The sequence below is a fragment of the Stigmatopora nigra genome, chromosome 3 (assembly GCF_051989575.1).
Source record: "Stigmatopora nigra isolate UIUO_SnigA chromosome 3, RoL_Snig_1.1, whole genome shotgun sequence".
In the NCBI taxonomy this organism is placed as follows: Eukaryota; Metazoa; Chordata; class Actinopteri; order Syngnathiformes; family Syngnathidae; genus Stigmatopora; species Stigmatopora nigra.
In genome coordinates, this window is record NC_135510.1 from 12306515 (window position 1) to 12323610 (window position 17096).

Sequence of the window (17096 nt, forward strand, 5' to 3'; positions counted from 1 at the left end):
AAGTCGTCAATATAATTAGTTAACAACATAAATAAGTAGTCAACTGAAGTAAAATGTTTCCCTTTGGTTCATAGTTTCTACCTGACTGGAAATAATACATTTAACATCCACAACCTGAAAAAGATTCACATTTTTGCTGTAGGGGGACAAATAAAAAAAACATGTTTTAAAAGTTAGGGTGATGCCCTTTTATTTGTAATACCCCACTAAAGCGTTAGGTGGCAGTAAAAACCAAGTGAAGTGTGGTTCTGTAGCATACTGTCATAAATCAGTTTTAACTCTAAAAGTTTCTCTGACAAGAAATTACAAAATACATAAAATTGACATATATGTATTTAAAAAAATCCTGAAACCGATTCACGTGGTTACGAATCGAATACTTTGTGTTTTAATTTTATTCAAGATATCTAATTTTTCCATGCCTGCACCTGGACCAGGTCAACATGTTTTGATCAACTATGGAAGCTTTGGCAGCTCAAGAGGGAAATAGGGGAAAAATTTACGTGATCAGATGCAAAACTCCTTTGTGGCTGGCTGTTCGGCAGAAGTCAAAATTTACGGAGTTTTTTTTTCAGTTGTATGTGCAGTTTGTGGGGGGCGGGGACACGACCGCCCCACATCCACGGGGGGCTTAGCCGAGTTGAGCTGCCTCACTTCGGGCTGCCGTCAACCGGACAACAAGCCACGAGATTGGGCTAGCTAACAAAAGACTTCCCGCTCGGTCCAACTGGGCCGTGATGGGCGCGTGTTGTTTCGTCGCGGAAAGATCGCGTTTCTTCGCATGCGTGTTTTCGGACGCTACGTGCCACGGACCAAGCTCGACTCGTCTGCGGTGATGAGACGATAGAAAACAAGTGGGTAGTATTATAGATAAAAAAAAAAGTTCAAAGGAGCGACAAGCAGGAAACAAGCCGGAGTGTCGACCTCCTTACCCCCGTGAACTCTGTACGTCAAACCGGCGAGGCGGCCATGAGAAGTCGACTTTCCTGTTCTTTTTCTTCCCCCCTTTTCGACATGGAACCAGGAGGTTTTTTTTGACGCCTGACGATAGTCGACGCGGTTGGTAACTTTTTTTTTATAGAGGACATTTTAGCACTTTGTGCATCATGAGGAACACAGAGGAGGTGGAGGGCTTGGACGGCGAGGCCTCCAACACCTCCATGATCTCCGGGGCCAGCAGCCCCTACCAGCCCACTACCGAGCCGGTCCACGCCAGGGGTGTCTTGGGGGGCATTCGTTGCGACGTGGAGTACCTAAAGTCTTACTTTGGGATTTTAAAGGTAGTCGAAGTGGTAAGTTTCCGTTGACTGACTGCATTAAAGACGTAAACAGATTGCACCCTAAGTGGTCCTAATGAATAATGACGGACCATGTGTTCACAAATTAGCCTGTAACATATGGTCTCCGTGGATTAATGCGGTTTGAAGTGATGGATTAAATACTCCTGAATATCATACGTGAGTTATTTACAACTCATAGATTCACATTGACATCAAATTTGAGCTGGAATGGCTTGCATTGAGTTATAATGTGGCAATATTGCAATTGAATGTGATGGTCGTCAATGGCAACCAACGAGTTAATTCCGTCAGAATCGTCATAAACTAATGCAAAAACAGCTCAATTTTCAAAACAAAAACATTTCATTTGTCAATGAATGAGCTTGGAAGACCCAATGCACTACAAACCATGTACTTGGCTGCCATTAACATCTATGGACGTCCAATTTATTTGGATTTATGTGAAACAAAATCAGTCATCATAAGAGAACATTAACCGATTACTTCTTTTTATTTTAGGAGTCTTCCATCCAACAGTTAAACAACAAAACAGTGCAGATATAGTAGTAATCTTTAGTTGAATAAAAGTATGTTGGACCAATAAAATTGAGTAAATAAGATTTTGTGACTTGCTTACAAAGTGTGTGAATATTTCCCAACTACTAGATTTTAACCTGATAATATTAAGTAAACTGAAACACAGGTACCTATAAATGTATATTGTACTTTCATCTGATATTTCATTGTATCTGGATGATGTGCTCACTTGCTTTGATTCATACTTAACTTTAATCTAGTCATCTCCTTTAAGAAAAAATGAGATATACGCCATCCGTATTTACATTTGATATGAAAGTCTGCAAGTCTTACCACTAGATGGTTTTCCTTGGCAGTTTTACTGCTTTATACTGTAAAATGCTTTTACTCCATCCCAAATGGGATCATGTAATTATATACAGTGCTGGTCGAAGGTGAAAATATGAAGAATGGAGGACAAAGGGTTAATCATCAAACTCTATAAGCTGAGATGCTGTGTATATATATATATATATATATATAAATATATAGTAAATTAAAAGTTTACGCTTTCCTCCTCAATTGTCAAAACAGAAAGATTATATGCTACCATACAGTATGGCAGACTAAAACCACCACCCAAACCCCACCGCCAACCCCCTCCATGTGTCACGTGAAACCTGATCATGCTTTGTCTTCTTCAACAAAGCCTAACCCATATTACAACAATTGCCCAATTACTGTTGGGATTATTTCCTCCATAGTTCTTCATTTTGCCTTCACCTTTGAATATCAGGGGGACAAGTTGTGCAGAATTTTGCCAAGGTACTTTAAATATGATGAACTTTCCAGATCATCCCAAATGTCTTTGAGTGCTTCCTGCTTGGAGAGACACTGCGGTTTGCTTCTGGCTGAAATGTTACTTATTCAGCCCTGGGAGAAAGACTCCAAGAATTTTGTGCATGCATGCGGGAAGAAATGCATCTCGTTGACTAAACATTCACCTTATTCTCTGTGGTGAAATATAGTAACCTGGACTCAGGCTAGTTATGGTTTCCCACATATATATTCTGTTTCTGCATAACCATTCCTACTTTTTTTGGCTTTTATTTACATATAGTGCATAGTGAACTAGAAGTCTTGCTTCAAAAACAGTTTTGAAAATAATTGTAATCATAATCCTAACACTTATGCAATTAGGTGTTTCATGCATCTGCACAGACTCAGTAGAAAATGATGGAAATCTATTAATTACTTACATATACTTACACAATAAGGAGCTCTGTGGCCACACCCTCTCTCCATTCTTATTGACAGCTGGACACCTGCTGCACAGTGACTTTTGGGGAAGCATTACATTTTCTATAATTGACATGACTTCATCCCTAAGCAATTGTAAGCATGCACTGTTGTTTTGGGTGTAACCTTTTTTGGTTGTTTTCTTGGCAAAAACTTCATCCGTCACTGTGCTTTGATAAGTTTGGATTTCTCAGAGAAGATTCTTCATTCTTGGTGGGTTTTTGTCTGTGGAAAATTTCCCAAAAAGACAGAGTGAGAGAGAGAGAGAGACTGTGGTCATTTCCAAAAATAATTAGCAATGGCATTTTGAGGTTTGGGGCTTCCCCTTGTAACATTGTAAAATATAAATAAAAAAACTATCCGCATACACTGTGTTTTAGTGAAGATTTACGCTCCAAAGAATGCAGTTTAGTATAACATATTTTTTAAGTGTAATGTAAATATATGGTATAACAGGCTGTATAATTTATGGAAAGTACCTACCCTAGTTACTTCTTAACCCCTATTAATTTTCTTAACATGAATTCATTCAGTTGGAATCATGTTTTTCTTGGTTCTGTTGACTATGGGTTTTGGACCACATTTACCGAGTCAGTACTCTTGCATGCGGTTTTCCCGGACTTTTGATGGCAAAAAACACCTGAATGGTGAAATTCCTACCATGCTGTGGGTTTTTTGATGACTTGGCGGGTAAAAATCATCCACATTGGTTTCCAGGGGTGGACTCATGACATGGTTTTATGACCTCAAATATATTTATAGGTGTTAAGAGTTATGGGCACATCATTATTATTTATCATACATTTAGTAGAAGCTTTGTCTGAATTTCAATGCATTCTTGCCTTAGACAAAGAGCCGCCATCATTTCATCCCTTGCTACAAATGTTTAGCCCTTATTCAAACCAAGATTTGCTGAGGTGTTTTGGAGTCCTTGTGTCTTCTGTTTTGACTGTAAAAGGGATGAGATTGTGAAGGTACTTGGAAAACTCTGACGTCTCAATTGTGTAATCCAGCCCTTCCCTTTAGAGTTTGGAATTCTATTTAAACCGGGCCTCCGAATGCAATAAAAATGGACAAAAGAAAAGAAAAGGAAGAGCGCCTCCTTGCAAGTGAAAATCCAAAAGGGTGTCTTTCTTCATGCATGTTTTTGTGGATGTCAAATGGCAAACTTGACATGGCTTTTGCATTTGACTCCGGTTTTGAGAATCTGCTGATACCATGTCCTGATTCGAAACCCATGATTTGTATTAAGTTGGCTGGGGAGGGAAGTACTAAATGTTTTTTGTCCAACTAATTTGAATAGAGATATTGCAACATTTATAATCCTATAAAAGGGTGATTTCAAATAATCAGAAAAAATTACAAATGCACAAATGGTGCATTATATTAAATGTATATAAAATAAAGAAATATCATTGACATTCAGCATATAATGTTTCCTAAATAGAATGAGAAAATGTATAAATAAAATTTAACGATTCCTTTCAGGCTATGTCAAACGAAAATACCCTTAAGTCAATATTAATTATTGGTATAGCCCATATACAGTATATATGAGACTTCATTAGTTTGTGCATGTGCAATTTTGTCCTGTCATTAATTATTCGGTTGCCTAGATTCCCTCTTCATTGATTCTTCTTCTTTTTTTTGTCGTTTTGTTCCATTCTAGGTCCTGTCACTTATTGGCTTCATTTGCATAGAAACCATCATGATGTGTTCCCCATGCAGTGGCGTGTACTTCTTCGAGTTTGTCAGCTGCACTGCCTTTGTGGTCACGGGGACCCTCTTGGTGATTTTCTCTCTCAGTTTGCACACCAAGGTGCCCCAGGTCAACTGGAACCTCACGGTTAGTATACGAGTCATCACAAAAAAAAATGGTACCATCATTCATAATATTTGTGTTCGCAAGTTATAGCACATTGAGAGCCTGGAATTCTGTCTTGCTACACTGGGCTCTGTCTTTAGCCGCTTTGTCAAACTGGTTATGAATATTAACGATTATTTTCCAAACCACTTTTGCCTTGTAGAGCAACCTCAGTTCTTTTTGGCGTGATGACAACTTAATTTGTTCCAAGGCTTTTTTTTTTTTGCAAACTCAAGCAGTTTTTCCCCACTGAGATAAATGGAAATAGAATTACTGTAATCGGTTCCAGGCCGAGAAATTGGTTGTCTGACAAATGTAGTTTTTTTTTGCTTCTTATTTGTGACCTATAGGCAATTATAATTTGGGGGTGAGAGAGGATTTATCGAACTGTGGATTGGTGAAAGGTCCCCTTCAGTTTCACGGGGGACCCTCTTGGCAGCCCAACAGTTTGAATATTGGAGTAGCTCAGTTATATTGAGGCCAGGAATTTCCAATTGCTACATCACACACTTTCACTTTTGTCTTTTTGTCTACACTGAAATGTCAATTTAAACCTTTCGTTTGGGACATTGTCTTGTTGGAAAGTTCAAGTCATGTGCAAAGATTTTGGCCTGATGAATGCAAGTTGTTCTCCATTTTTTTGATTTGTTTTACATGCTTAATTTTTAATACGTGACTATTTTTATTTCCCTTTATAGCTAGCTCATAACACACCAAAATATTTCTGATCCATCTCAAATTTTGCAGTGTATTCCAGGGGATCTTATTTTGTAGACTCTGCCCTACATTTTTCATGAATGTATTTAAATATTTTGAGGTGACAACGTGCCTTTCAAGGTTAATATTTACTATAAATTTCATTTTCTGAATTGTTATCATTATTTCAGAACAGAGCCATGCAAGGAAAATATCAGAAAACATTGAACTTGACACTTAATATATTTAAATGCAATTTTTAAAATAATCAGGATGTAGGTTGCCAGAAGTCAGTTGGATTGAATGATGACAAATTCATTTTAGTGAACGTAATCAGAAACATCCTCCCTAATCTTTTGCACATATTAAACTTGGCGGTGAAAATGTATCATAATTCTACTCGTGGTCTGTTTTCTAACAAGAGATTTATTATTTATTATATTATTTATATTTATCTGTTTATGCATTTTCACCCATTTTTTAAACATATATATTATTGATTTCAATTTGATTGATTTAACATTAACCATTACATTTTTCCATGGTAGTTATTGTTTAAAGTCAGCACTTTGGTCAAATGGGACAGATTGACTTTTATCCTATATTTGTACAGGATTAAACACAGGGAAAATGGATGCAGTGTCGTTGCAGACTTAGTTTGGATTGTTTTTGTCTTTTGCAGACCTCTGGCTAGATTGCAATCACACAATAGGGTCTGCCACTCGGGCCAGGTTGTAAAGGCAAATAATAGGGAATGTGGTGGGAGGTCTAAGAGCGCAGGCTTACGAGAAGATGCAGTGTCAGCTGCAACCAAATGAGCTGGTTGGTTGAGTTTGCCTGCCTTTGACCATTTTCCTAAACACACAAGATGGTTCTGCCTGAGCAGCAGGGACTGGAAAATCGCTTTTAGCTGTAATTTCAGAAGCCACCCTGCTTACATGTCATCCTCAAGCAATGGATGTTAGAGCCAGATGCTCAAATCCAAATGTTGCTATCAGATTGCCACAAACCTTCACGGGTATGCAGTTGTGCTTCGAGTAAGGAAAAATTGTGTTCATTTGGCCTAGATAAAAAAAAAAAAAAAAGTTCTAGTTATGGAGTTACTTCAGCCCGGATTTTGAATACGCACTCGTCTAGTTGTAACCAGCAGCATTCATTCAATTCAATTCTTCAAGTTTGTTTTTATTGGTTAACGCCTCCTTCTACATTTAAATTCTCTTTAATGTTCCAACGGGGGTTTATTCAACTGATGACGGTTTTATGAGTTTTCCACTCAATGTGTGGTGATTAAACTTTCTACCTGTATGAGTACTAAGGAAGAGCAGGATTTATTCATTAACAGACCCTTTAATGTCTTTTTTTTGTTCTTAAAGAGTTGCTGAGTCATTGTCAACTTGAACATTTGGCTTCCTTTTTCATTCATTTCAAACCACAGCTTGATACATTTTTCACTGACTGTTGGAAAAAAATATTAAAAATATTTGTACACGTTTGAATGAAGTTATTAATGACTTCTGAGAATAAAAAGAAACACTTGTTTTAAAAAATATACAATTGCGGTATTGAAATGGACTGAAATTTCACTTTATAGGATTTATTTGTGATTTTCAAAGCTTTATGTTTTGGTTTGTTGATCTCTGTCCGTTTAACTGACTTTATAGCAGTTTGGAACAATACTACATGCATCGGGTATACACTGAAGGAAGCTATATCAAATATTTGAGTGCTTCGGTTTGATATCTTTGTTTCAATTGTTTACATGTGCAAATGAAGCAGACTTCCACTTTACATGCACTGTTGTGTATGTTGGCTGAAAGGCTCCTTTCAATTTGTTTTGCTACAAAGGTTTGCACACTTTGTGGCTCTCTATAGCCTCTGCATTGTGTACATTTTATTCGTGTAGGAAAGAGTTCAGCCTTATTTAGTGAGATGAAGAAAGAATTATTCTAGATTGCCCCTTTTTCTAAATTTTACTATTACCTCACTGCCGCATTGTATACTGATTAAAAAATGTAAGTACTCTAATTTGAAGAATTTAGATTACACATCGGCGGTGAGACATACTTTTTTTATAATTAATCTTTTTAGATTTCGTGCAATGGGGCACAATTGAAGTTGTTGTTTTTTAAACTTTATTCAGTAAAATAGGGGATGTTTTTATTTTTTGTTTATTTCAACAATGCATATTTGTGTCGAAATATACTCGCTTAATACAAATTGTGGATTTGTTCAGTCAAATCACAATAGAATTCCACTCTTAAAAACAAATTCTTGCCCTTCCCCAATCATTCTGGAAGATGATGTAGAGTAAGTAGCATGAATTTACAGCATATCACTGTCAGCCACAACACGCCCCCCTCAGTCCAACGTTCAATTGGTTTAACCCAGTGTTTTATTTTTATTTTTTTTTTAAGATTTCTAGTTCATGTAAAGCTGCTGACTGAGGTTTGGCCGATGCTGGACCAGTGAGTTGGCGGTTTGGTTTGGTCTGGTCTGCTGTTATTTAAGGTTTTACAGAGTGTCGGTTGGGCTAAAACATGGAATGTGTGGGACCGAACTGACTGGATATACGTGGTGTTTTCTTCCCTGTGTGAGACAGGACCCTCAAAAATGAGACTTGATCCTGTTGGACTGGTTGGGTGTGACACATGTTGTGCCTGTTAGGATTCATATCCGGGTTGTTTGCAAAGTGTGTGTGTGTGCTTTGAATTAGAGTTGAACATTTTTACACAATGCTATTGTTTTGAATTATTTCTCTGACGTGTGACGTTTAGCCTTTCAATTGTGGGAAAATCCTGTGTCAGGTGAACCTAAAAATAAAATGGGAGTATTTGAAATCATGCATTTAAATGGGAAAATTACTTGTGTAAAAAGAAGTGTGTGTGGGGGAAGCGGATCTGTCTGCAATTCTGGGGTGTGCACCACCTTTGAACTGTACTTCCTGGTTTGAATGGGCTGTAATAAAGCAACAGGGATGCAGTCTGTGTAGTTGTGACAGCAAAGCAAATTGTTGTTTTTCTTTACTTGTAGCCCAAACAAACGCTTGGTTGACAAATTGCATGTTTTTTGTGTGTTGTGTAGGATTTAGGCAACACGGCAGCCAGCGCCTTACTCTTCTTCCTGTCTTCTTTTGTGCTCGCTTGCATAAACCACAACACTGGAGCTGAAATTGCCGCAGTGGTGAGTAAGCGGGTCGGGAATGATTGTTTTGCACACCTTGAAACGTGGCCTGCAGTCAAATATAGTGTGGATTTGACAGTTCTATGCGCAGAAGTGGATGTTCACTTCCAACTGCATTGTGTAGCTTATTAAATATTTATAATGCAAGTTTAAATCATGTCTAAATGAGTTTGCCTTATGAATAGATTTCTTTTCCCAGCCAAGTCCAGCATTGTTGTTCACTTCCCGTTTTTCCTTGTATGCAGACCTTTGGCTTCCTGGCTACAGGTGTGTACTGTCTAAACACCTTCCTGGCCGTACGCCGGTGGCGCCGTGGCAACGGGACTCAGAGAGCGGCTCAGAACAGCGAGTACACACGGGCACGCACGGCCTCTCGTGGAGAAATGGAGGCACGGTCTGAGCTTGCGTGAGTGCTCCATGTGAATGAAAATCACATGACTGACAGCTGACGGAGTGGCGTGGCCCACTCAACTCGTGCTTGGGGGGGGGGCGCATAACACTTTTACTACTACGCTTCCTGCCTTCATTCCTGAGGCCCAGATGTACTCCTCAGTTTGTTTATCGGAAATTCAATACAAACATTCCACCATAAGGAGGCTCACTGAAGGAATGGAAATGGTCAATGTTCTGCCCACGTGGGTCCTCTTTGGGATTGAAGAATTACCTTGATGGTGGTCCCACTAGACTCACAGCAATCTTCTAGTACAGATCAGTAACACAATAATTCTATTCGTTTCTCTACTAACACAAGCTGTTGGCTAGATGAGGCTGATATATATTTAAGCGCGAAAGAGTACCCAAGCTGATTTAGTTTATTTCCTTTTTGTCTTGTTGCCTTTTAATCTGTGACATTAAGCCACTAAAAAACTGCTACGTGCAATCAAATAATCTATTTTTTAGATGAGATGATTTAAAAAAAAAAAACATTATTTAGACATTCTGTGCATTTAAAGTGAGACACGTATATGAAGGTTATTGCCAGTACATTCTTTTTGTAATCTATTCAATTGTTTTGTCAACACTGTCGGCAACTAATACCAAGTGATGAAGTTTGATCTATTTTGTCAACATTTACATGATAATCAAATGTGTTCTGTTTACAGGTAAACACTTGTACTAAGTAACATAGAGGATTGTAATTTTTTTTGTCTTTGTTGCTCTCGTGCTGTGATTTTATTGCATACATTTTTTCCCCAAAGATTTTTATTACTTAGGTTCACTTAAAATCTGTACATTTAATAGCTGCATACTGTTTTAATCAAACCTGAGTCATTATTAATGGTTATAAAGAGAAAAATCCTTCACACTCCATCTATGCTTTGTCTAACTAAATCACACTTGACATATTTAACTGCACATTTGCTGGTATAGACATGTGCTTATTATTTAGCGCCGCCTTGTGGTTTTCTACAACTTGCTCTAGTATTTTTTTTATATATACGACAGCATGTGCGTGTAAAAATGACACTCGACTCTGAAGTACAGTGTTTCCTCGTTCATCGCGGTTAATGGGGACCGGGACCACTCGCGATTAGTGAATTTCTGCGAAGTAGGGATTCCCCTTCAAAAATGCTCAATTTGAATTTAATTAAAAACAAATAAAATTTTATTTTTATTTTTTTTTACCCCCCTGTATACAGTACACCATATAGAATACGGGTAGAGAGAGTGAAATTCATGTTATAACAAAAAAAAAAAGTTAAATATGTTGTCTCAATGAGCCGGCTCACCTGACTTTCAAATTGGTGGCCGGGTGGGGTTTGAATCTTGGTAGGTTTTTTTTTTTTTTTTTTTTTTTAAAAGAAAAAAAGCCTTACTATACTATGTAGTGTTTTGGAAAAAAAGCCTAAATATACCAATATTTGTAACAGCCAAAACAATAAATACAACTGCTTACTTTAGGGAGCCTGTGGCCCAGTAAATAAGTCATTGGCCTCCCACCTCTGTAGACCTGGGTTCAAATCCTTGTTTGCTCTGCTTTGTAATTTGACCTAACTTTTCCCACTTGAAGGTACAATAAAGGACTAAGTATGATCTGGGTGTGAAAAGAGACAAAACAACAAATAGTACTCCCTAATATTGGAGAGTGGTGGCCCAGTGGATAAGTCATCAGTTTCCTGCTTCTTTGGTCTTGGGTTCAAATCCAAGCACCTGCAAAGATTTTCCCAATATTGTTCAGGTAAATGAATGAGATAAATTTACAAGTACTACTGCTTTCTCTCACAGGGTGGTGGCCCAGTGGATAAGTCATCAGTCTCTCACCTCTGTGGTCCGGGGTTCAAATCCAAGTGCAAGCAAAGATTTTCCCAATATTATTCAGTTAAAAGAATAAGTTCTAATGCCTAAGTGTTTAAGTGTATAAGTCTTCAGTGGTGGATGAAGCATTTTGTCCAAAAAATGACTAAGTGTTTCACCCCATTTCCTTGGATAAAAGGTTTTAACACCCATGTATCAGTGGGGCACGAGTTGGTGTAGTAGGTTGCTCACTTGCCTTCGACCTGTGAGTGGTGGCCCAGTGGCTAAGTCATCAGTTTCTCACCTCTTTGGTCTTGGGTTCAAATCCCAGTGCATGCAAAGATTTTCCCAATATTATTCAGGCAAATGAATGAGACAAAAGTATAAATACTACTGCTTTCTCTCATAGGGTGGTGGCCCAGTGGTTAAGTCGTCAGTCTCCCACACCAGTGGTCCTGGGTTCAAATCCAAGTGCATGCAAAGATTTTCACAATATTATTCAGGTAAATGAATGAGACAAAAGTATAAGTATTACTGCTTTGTCTCACAGGGTGGTGGCCCAGTGGCTATGTCATCAGTCTGTCACCTATGAGGTCCTGGGTTCAAATCCCAGTGCAGGCAAAGATTTTCACAATATTATTCAGTTAAAAGAATAAGTTCTAATGCCTAAGTGTTTAAGTGTATAAGTATTCAGTGGTGGATGAAGCATTTTGTCCAAAAAATGACTAAGTGTTTCACCCCATTTCCCTGGATAAAACGTTTCAACACCTATGTATAAGTGGGGCACGAGTTGGTGTAGTAGGTTGCTCACTCGCCTTCGACCGGAGAGACCGAAGGTTCGATCCCCGGTGTCGCCGGTTGACTGACCAAGCAAGCGGTCGAGGGTCGGCCGAAGGCCGACCCGAGAACGCCCTGTGCACAGACAGGTCCCTCCAACTGTCTTCCGAACTGCCGAAGGCAGTTCGGAATATAACCTTTTGCTGAAAAATATGACTAAGTGTTTAATATAAATTAAAAAGGTTTTTCTTTTTTTTTCTTCTTCTTATTCCATTGACCAATTCTTCTTTCCAGTTATTTTCAGCCAAACGAGAGCGGGAATCGAACCCAGGTCTCCCAGATGGGAGTCCAGTGATCTAACCTCTGCGCCACCATCTGGCTACACTTTTCTTTGTAATCATTTGAGTGTCTTGAGAAGAAGTCCACAGAAACAACTAAGTGAAAAAGTGTCCCAACCGGGAATTGAACCCATGTCTCCCAGGCGGGAGTCCAGTGAACAAACCCCTGCGCCACCACGTGACTACACTTCCCTTTGTCATCATTTGAGTGTCTTGAGAAGAAGTCCACAGAAACAACTAAGTGAAAAAGTTTTCCAACCGGGACTCGAACCCAGGCCTCCCAGGCAGGAGTCCAGTGAACAAACCCCTATGCCACCAAGTGACTAGACTTTCTTTGGTAATCATTTGAGTGTTTTGACAAGAAGTACACAGAAACAACTAAGTGAAAATGTGTCCCAACTGGGATTTGGACCCAGGCCCCCCAGACAAGAGACAAGTGAGTTAACCACTGCGCCACTACTTGGCTACACTCTCCTTTGTCATCATTGGAAGGTCTTGACTACAAATACATAGAAATAACTAAGGGAAAATGTTTCCCAACCAGGATTTGAACCCGTCTCCCACACATTTGACATCAAAAGCGGTACATTGTGCTATTTAAAAAATATCCTTAAACACAAAGTCGGAACTCATAATTTACTTTCTTGGGCCACGCAAAATGATGCGGCGGGCCAGATTTGGCCCCCGGGCCGCCACTTTGACACCTGTGGGTTAAAGCAAAAGTCTTATCAACGCTTGTTTTTGTGGTATTGAGGCAATATGATGTGTATCATATCATTTTCTGAACCACTTTATCCCCACTAGGTTCAAATGAAATGTTAGATTTAGGCTTTGTGTTAATTCTAGAAATATAGTTATTAGCCACTATTAGAGATTTGGAATTTAACATTTATTACTAAGTAGTTGAATAACTATTTGTAGAAAAATTTACACCAAATCAGGGTTCCTTAACAAACTAACAATTTTAATCGAATACAAAAATAAACCACAAACGTGTTATCACTTTGCAAAAAAAACATCATATTTAGATTCAATCAAAACTGCAGGGATTTGACTGATTTGGGCGGACCAACTTTGCCTGGATCATGCACCTTCGCTGCAATTACACCTGCAAAGAAATTGAGAAAAAAACAACTAACACATCGGTAGCCATTGACAGTAATAGAAGTCCAATCCATTTCTAATTGTGAGGACTTCTTGTCAAAACGGATTGGGTGTGTATTGATAGTAATGGAAGGCAATCAGCACCAATTACTAATTAGTTGCCAACCCTCCCAGTCCAATTGTATTGGACGTCTAAAATTAAAAAAATCACTCACAGTCCTCCCAGTATAAATTAATTGGATGCGTTTTTTATGGAAAGAAAACGAATACTGTATTTGCAGTGTACTATTTTGCTGAAGATATGTGACAAACCAGTAGTAGTAGTAGTTTGTTCATCGTTTGCAGGCTTGGGAAGGGTTCTCATCTTTGGGCGAGGGGTCTTTTCGGGAGACGACTTTTCCTGTTCGACCTCCGCAGTCTCCTCGCACGTTGATTGAATAGCATTGCCATCTGTACATAGAATTGAATAATATTAACATGAAAGAACCAAAACAAAATTGTAACATCAAATCAATCAAGTATTTGGCGAAGGACGAGAACACGTGTTAGCTTCTAAGATAGCTCGGAACATACGTGACGAACACAAGTCAATTAACTTTTTTTCCCTTTTTTTCTTTCGGCTGCGCAATCAAAACCCATTTATTAACACTTTAATAAAGTCTATACACACCTTCGCTGGTACGAGGATTGTTTTGGACCGACGACTCGTGGTAAAAAGTAGCCGTACGCTCCACTGGAAATTTCTCCCACTGGAACCTGCCAGGCATAGGCGTCTCGCTATGGAACACAAAGTTCCAGCGTGCGTTGGCCTCCAGGATAAGTTGGTGAAGCTCCCTTCGAAATTCTTGTCCCACATCGGCGCCTGGAGAACCAAAAAGCCGCCTGCGAACCGCATCTCGATACACGATCTTCTTCATCTTGCCGAACGTCATAGTGTCTTCAATGGAGTGTTATTTTGGAATGACCTCGATTTAACAATTTGGACCACGTGACCGACCAAAGGAGCCCCTCAGCCAATCAGAAATCTGTGCGTCTCTTGCGTCATAATAGCAGTCGACTTTGGTGCGTTGAAATTGTCTCGTGTCTTCCACTGAAAAAATAACGTTAAATTGGTGTGGATCTGGTTAGTGGTTAGTTCGTCGGCGTCACAGATTTGAGATCGAGGGTTCAATCCCAGGTGTGTAGAGTTTGCATATTTTACCCGGGTTTGCGTGAGTTTTCGCCAGGTACTCCTCCCAAATCCCCAAAACATGCATTGTAGGTTGGTTGAACACGCTAAATTGCAATGTTACTAGTTATCCTGTATTTTGTTTCCAATTAACAAGTATTGGTTTGTCACCGGTATTTAATAAAATTACAAGGGAGGCTAAATATTTGCCCGTGTCACATTTTGTTTTTTATGCACATTGAATATCTTCCATGTGTCCAATAAACTTAGTAACATTTCACCAAATTGAACTATGTCAATCTTATATTTCCTATATCCAAATAAAGTTGCTTTTCCAAACACCTAATGAATTAAGATGAATAATGTCCGAAACTATTTAAAAAGAAAAATATTACTGCTATCTACAGGACATCAGACAAAGTTCAATATACATGTACACACAAGTAAAAAGTTCTCTGATGGATTATCAAAACATGGAAAATATATATTTCTAAAAGAAGGTATTACAGTATATATTCACTTCATACAAGTTTCAAATGACCATTATTTGCCATGGTCTCTTAGTTTATATTTCATGTATAATTTTAGCTTCAGTAACATGATTCAAATACGGCTGTTTAAAAAAAAAACAACTATTGTGGCTCTTATATCTAATTCCCCAGTGGTACTAAAAGGTTTCACAGACAACGACAACAAAAAAAAAACCTTAAATGAAAGATACAGTACGAAAAACAACAACAAATGGCAGTTGAAATTCAACTGTATTAATAAGTGGCTGCATTTTGCTTTTATCTAATGGGTAAACATAAAAAAAGACATACAGTAGATTACTTCACATTCATGCACGCTCAAACGTGACATTTCGGAGGCATGCAACATTGCATAAGAACACGAAAAAAGTGTAATTCTATATGGGTTGAAACCAGCCAACCTATAACACAACAGTCCATCGGGTCATATGGTTCAACTGTGCATATCACATTTTTTGATTGCCTTTTAAATTATTATAATTTGCTCCAAATCGACTATTCGGACAAACAATTTAGTGTCATGTTTTATATTTAAACTAATAAAGTTTTCATTTTAACCACTGTAATTGGTTTTGTATATTGTATTGTGGTTATACAAATTTGGGGCAGAAAGTTTGTGTTTAAAGTGAAATGAAGTGATAAAATCTATTTTTTCTAGAAGTCTACAAAAGTCTTACACCAGGGGAAGGGAACCTATGGCTTGGGAGCCACATGTGGCACTTTCGATGGGTGCATCTGGCTCTTCGCTAACCTGTGAGCTAAAATATGGAACCCGCTGGTGACAGATACTACATCCAGTGCTGCTTTAATCTTCTTTGCTGCTTTAATCTTCTTTCTTTGCATTAGAATGCTAGAATGCATACTGTCATTGATTAGCCACTGCATAAGAATGTTATCAAAAGTATTCAGAGTTTTTCCCCACTTTAAAAGTTGTGAAATTACAAAAAAAGGCATCCATTTACATGTATTATGACTTTTAAATTTGGAGTATGCTCTCAAGGAATAACATTAGAAAATATGAATTGTTTATGGCTCTCTTCGTCAAAAGGTTCCTGATCCCTGCCTCACGCTATGCTTTAAAAAGCATGAATAGAAAAAATATATTTTGTCAAGACTAAAAAAAAATACATAGAATGCACCTTTGAGCTTTGGCATACAATAGTACATCAGATGAATTGGGATTGGCTCACCAAAGTACCACAAATTTACAGAGTTAGCTTTTAACTGCCCCAAAATTTGCCAGATTTACAAGAAACCTTAGTAACTTCCTCCATGCATTCTGAGTGTACCCTTGTGATGTGTCGCAATCCACCTGACGCCATGACACCCGCGGTACATCATTCAAAACACAACTGCAGGAGCTAATAATCTCAGTCCGAATCAGAGTCTGAAATTTCATCTGAAAGACAAAAAACATCCACATTTTCTAGACTGGCACATCCCAATTCAACAAACAGATGAATTTCTTTGTTGGAGCTGCTAACTGAAAACAAATGAGGGACTTCAAACCATATTTTCGGCTTTAACACATACATTTGCTAAATATTTTACAAGATATCACATTTCTTTGATCCCAGTTATTGTTCAAATAAGCAATAGTATTAAAAGGAACTTTATTATTCCAAAAGAGATACTTGACATGGCAATTTCTGGTTTTGCCTTTGTAGACGTAATTTAATTTAAGCAGGAATGAAGCTAGTGAACAAGAACTTAAAACAACAACTCCTACACTGGAATGAAAAACAACTCATGTGGAAGAAGAAGAAATCAAGACTGAATTTTTACAAAACTATGCAGAAGATTATATGTCCCATCTAAGAATGTTTTTTTTCTGAATCTGAGCAAACTAAACTCCAATGTCTATATTTTCTTGTGTCAATGCCATCATTGTTCATGATGCGAAATATTCTGTAAAAACCACAAAACTTTAAACCTCAGAAGACAGGCTGGGGACATTTGAAGAAGTAAAAATTCCTAGTACTCCCAAATTGATTTCTTGATAAAAATTGTGCAGTTAAACTGGACTAAACCATTCAAAATAGTGACATCGAAAGCCAATTTACCATCAATGAAATGTGCTGAAGTCTGAATTCTAAAATTAAGTGCAAC

General features: G+C 38.2%; 2 protein-coding genes across 2 annotated transcripts in view; one reads left to right on the forward strand and one right to left on the reverse strand.

Annotated features, from left to right (window-relative positions):
- The first annotated feature begins 465 nt into the window (after positions 1 to 465).
- cmtm4 (CKLF-like MARVEL transmembrane domain containing 4) lies at positions 466 to 10146 on the forward strand. The gene is made up of 4 exons (XM_077713876.1): positions 466 to 1292; positions 4765 to 4941; positions 8737 to 8835; positions 9081 to 10146. Exons 1-4 carry the CDS (start codon positions 1107 to 1109, stop codon positions 9243 to 9245), a joined length of 627 nt encoding a protein of 208 aa, XP_077570002.1. The 5' UTR covers positions 466 to 1106; the 3' UTR covers positions 9246 to 10146.
- Positions 10147 to 13128: 2982 nt separating this feature from the next.
- The window catches only part of LOC144194685 (CKLF-like MARVEL transmembrane domain-containing protein 3), a 9414-nt gene continuing 5446 nt past the window's right edge, over positions 13129 to 17096 (reverse strand). The window contains exons 5-7 of the mRNA XM_077713906.1: positions 13960 to 16386; positions 13602 to 13739; positions 13129 to 13293 (exon numbers count right to left, since the gene is read on the reverse strand). Of these exons, the coding sequence (XP_077570032.1) occupies positions 16358 to 16386 (29 nt within the window). The 3' untranslated portion in view covers positions 13129 to 13293; positions 13602 to 13739; positions 13960 to 16357. The remainder of the gene's footprint in view (positions 13294 to 13601; positions 13740 to 13959; positions 16387 to 17096) is intronic.

Coding starts and splice junctions, on each gene's coding strand:
- cmtm4 (XM_077713876.1), top strand. CDS start 1,107: ATGAGGAACACAGAGGAGGTGGAGGGCTTGGACGGCGAGGCCTCCAAC. Junction 4,942..8,736: donor AGGTCAACTGGAACCTCACG/GTTAGTATACGA, acceptor TGTGTTGTGTAG/GATTTAGGCAACACGGCAGC. Junction 8,836..9,080: donor GAGCTGAAATTGCCGCAGTG/GTGAGTAAGCGG, acceptor CCTTGTATGCAG/ACCTTTGGCTTCCTGGCTAC.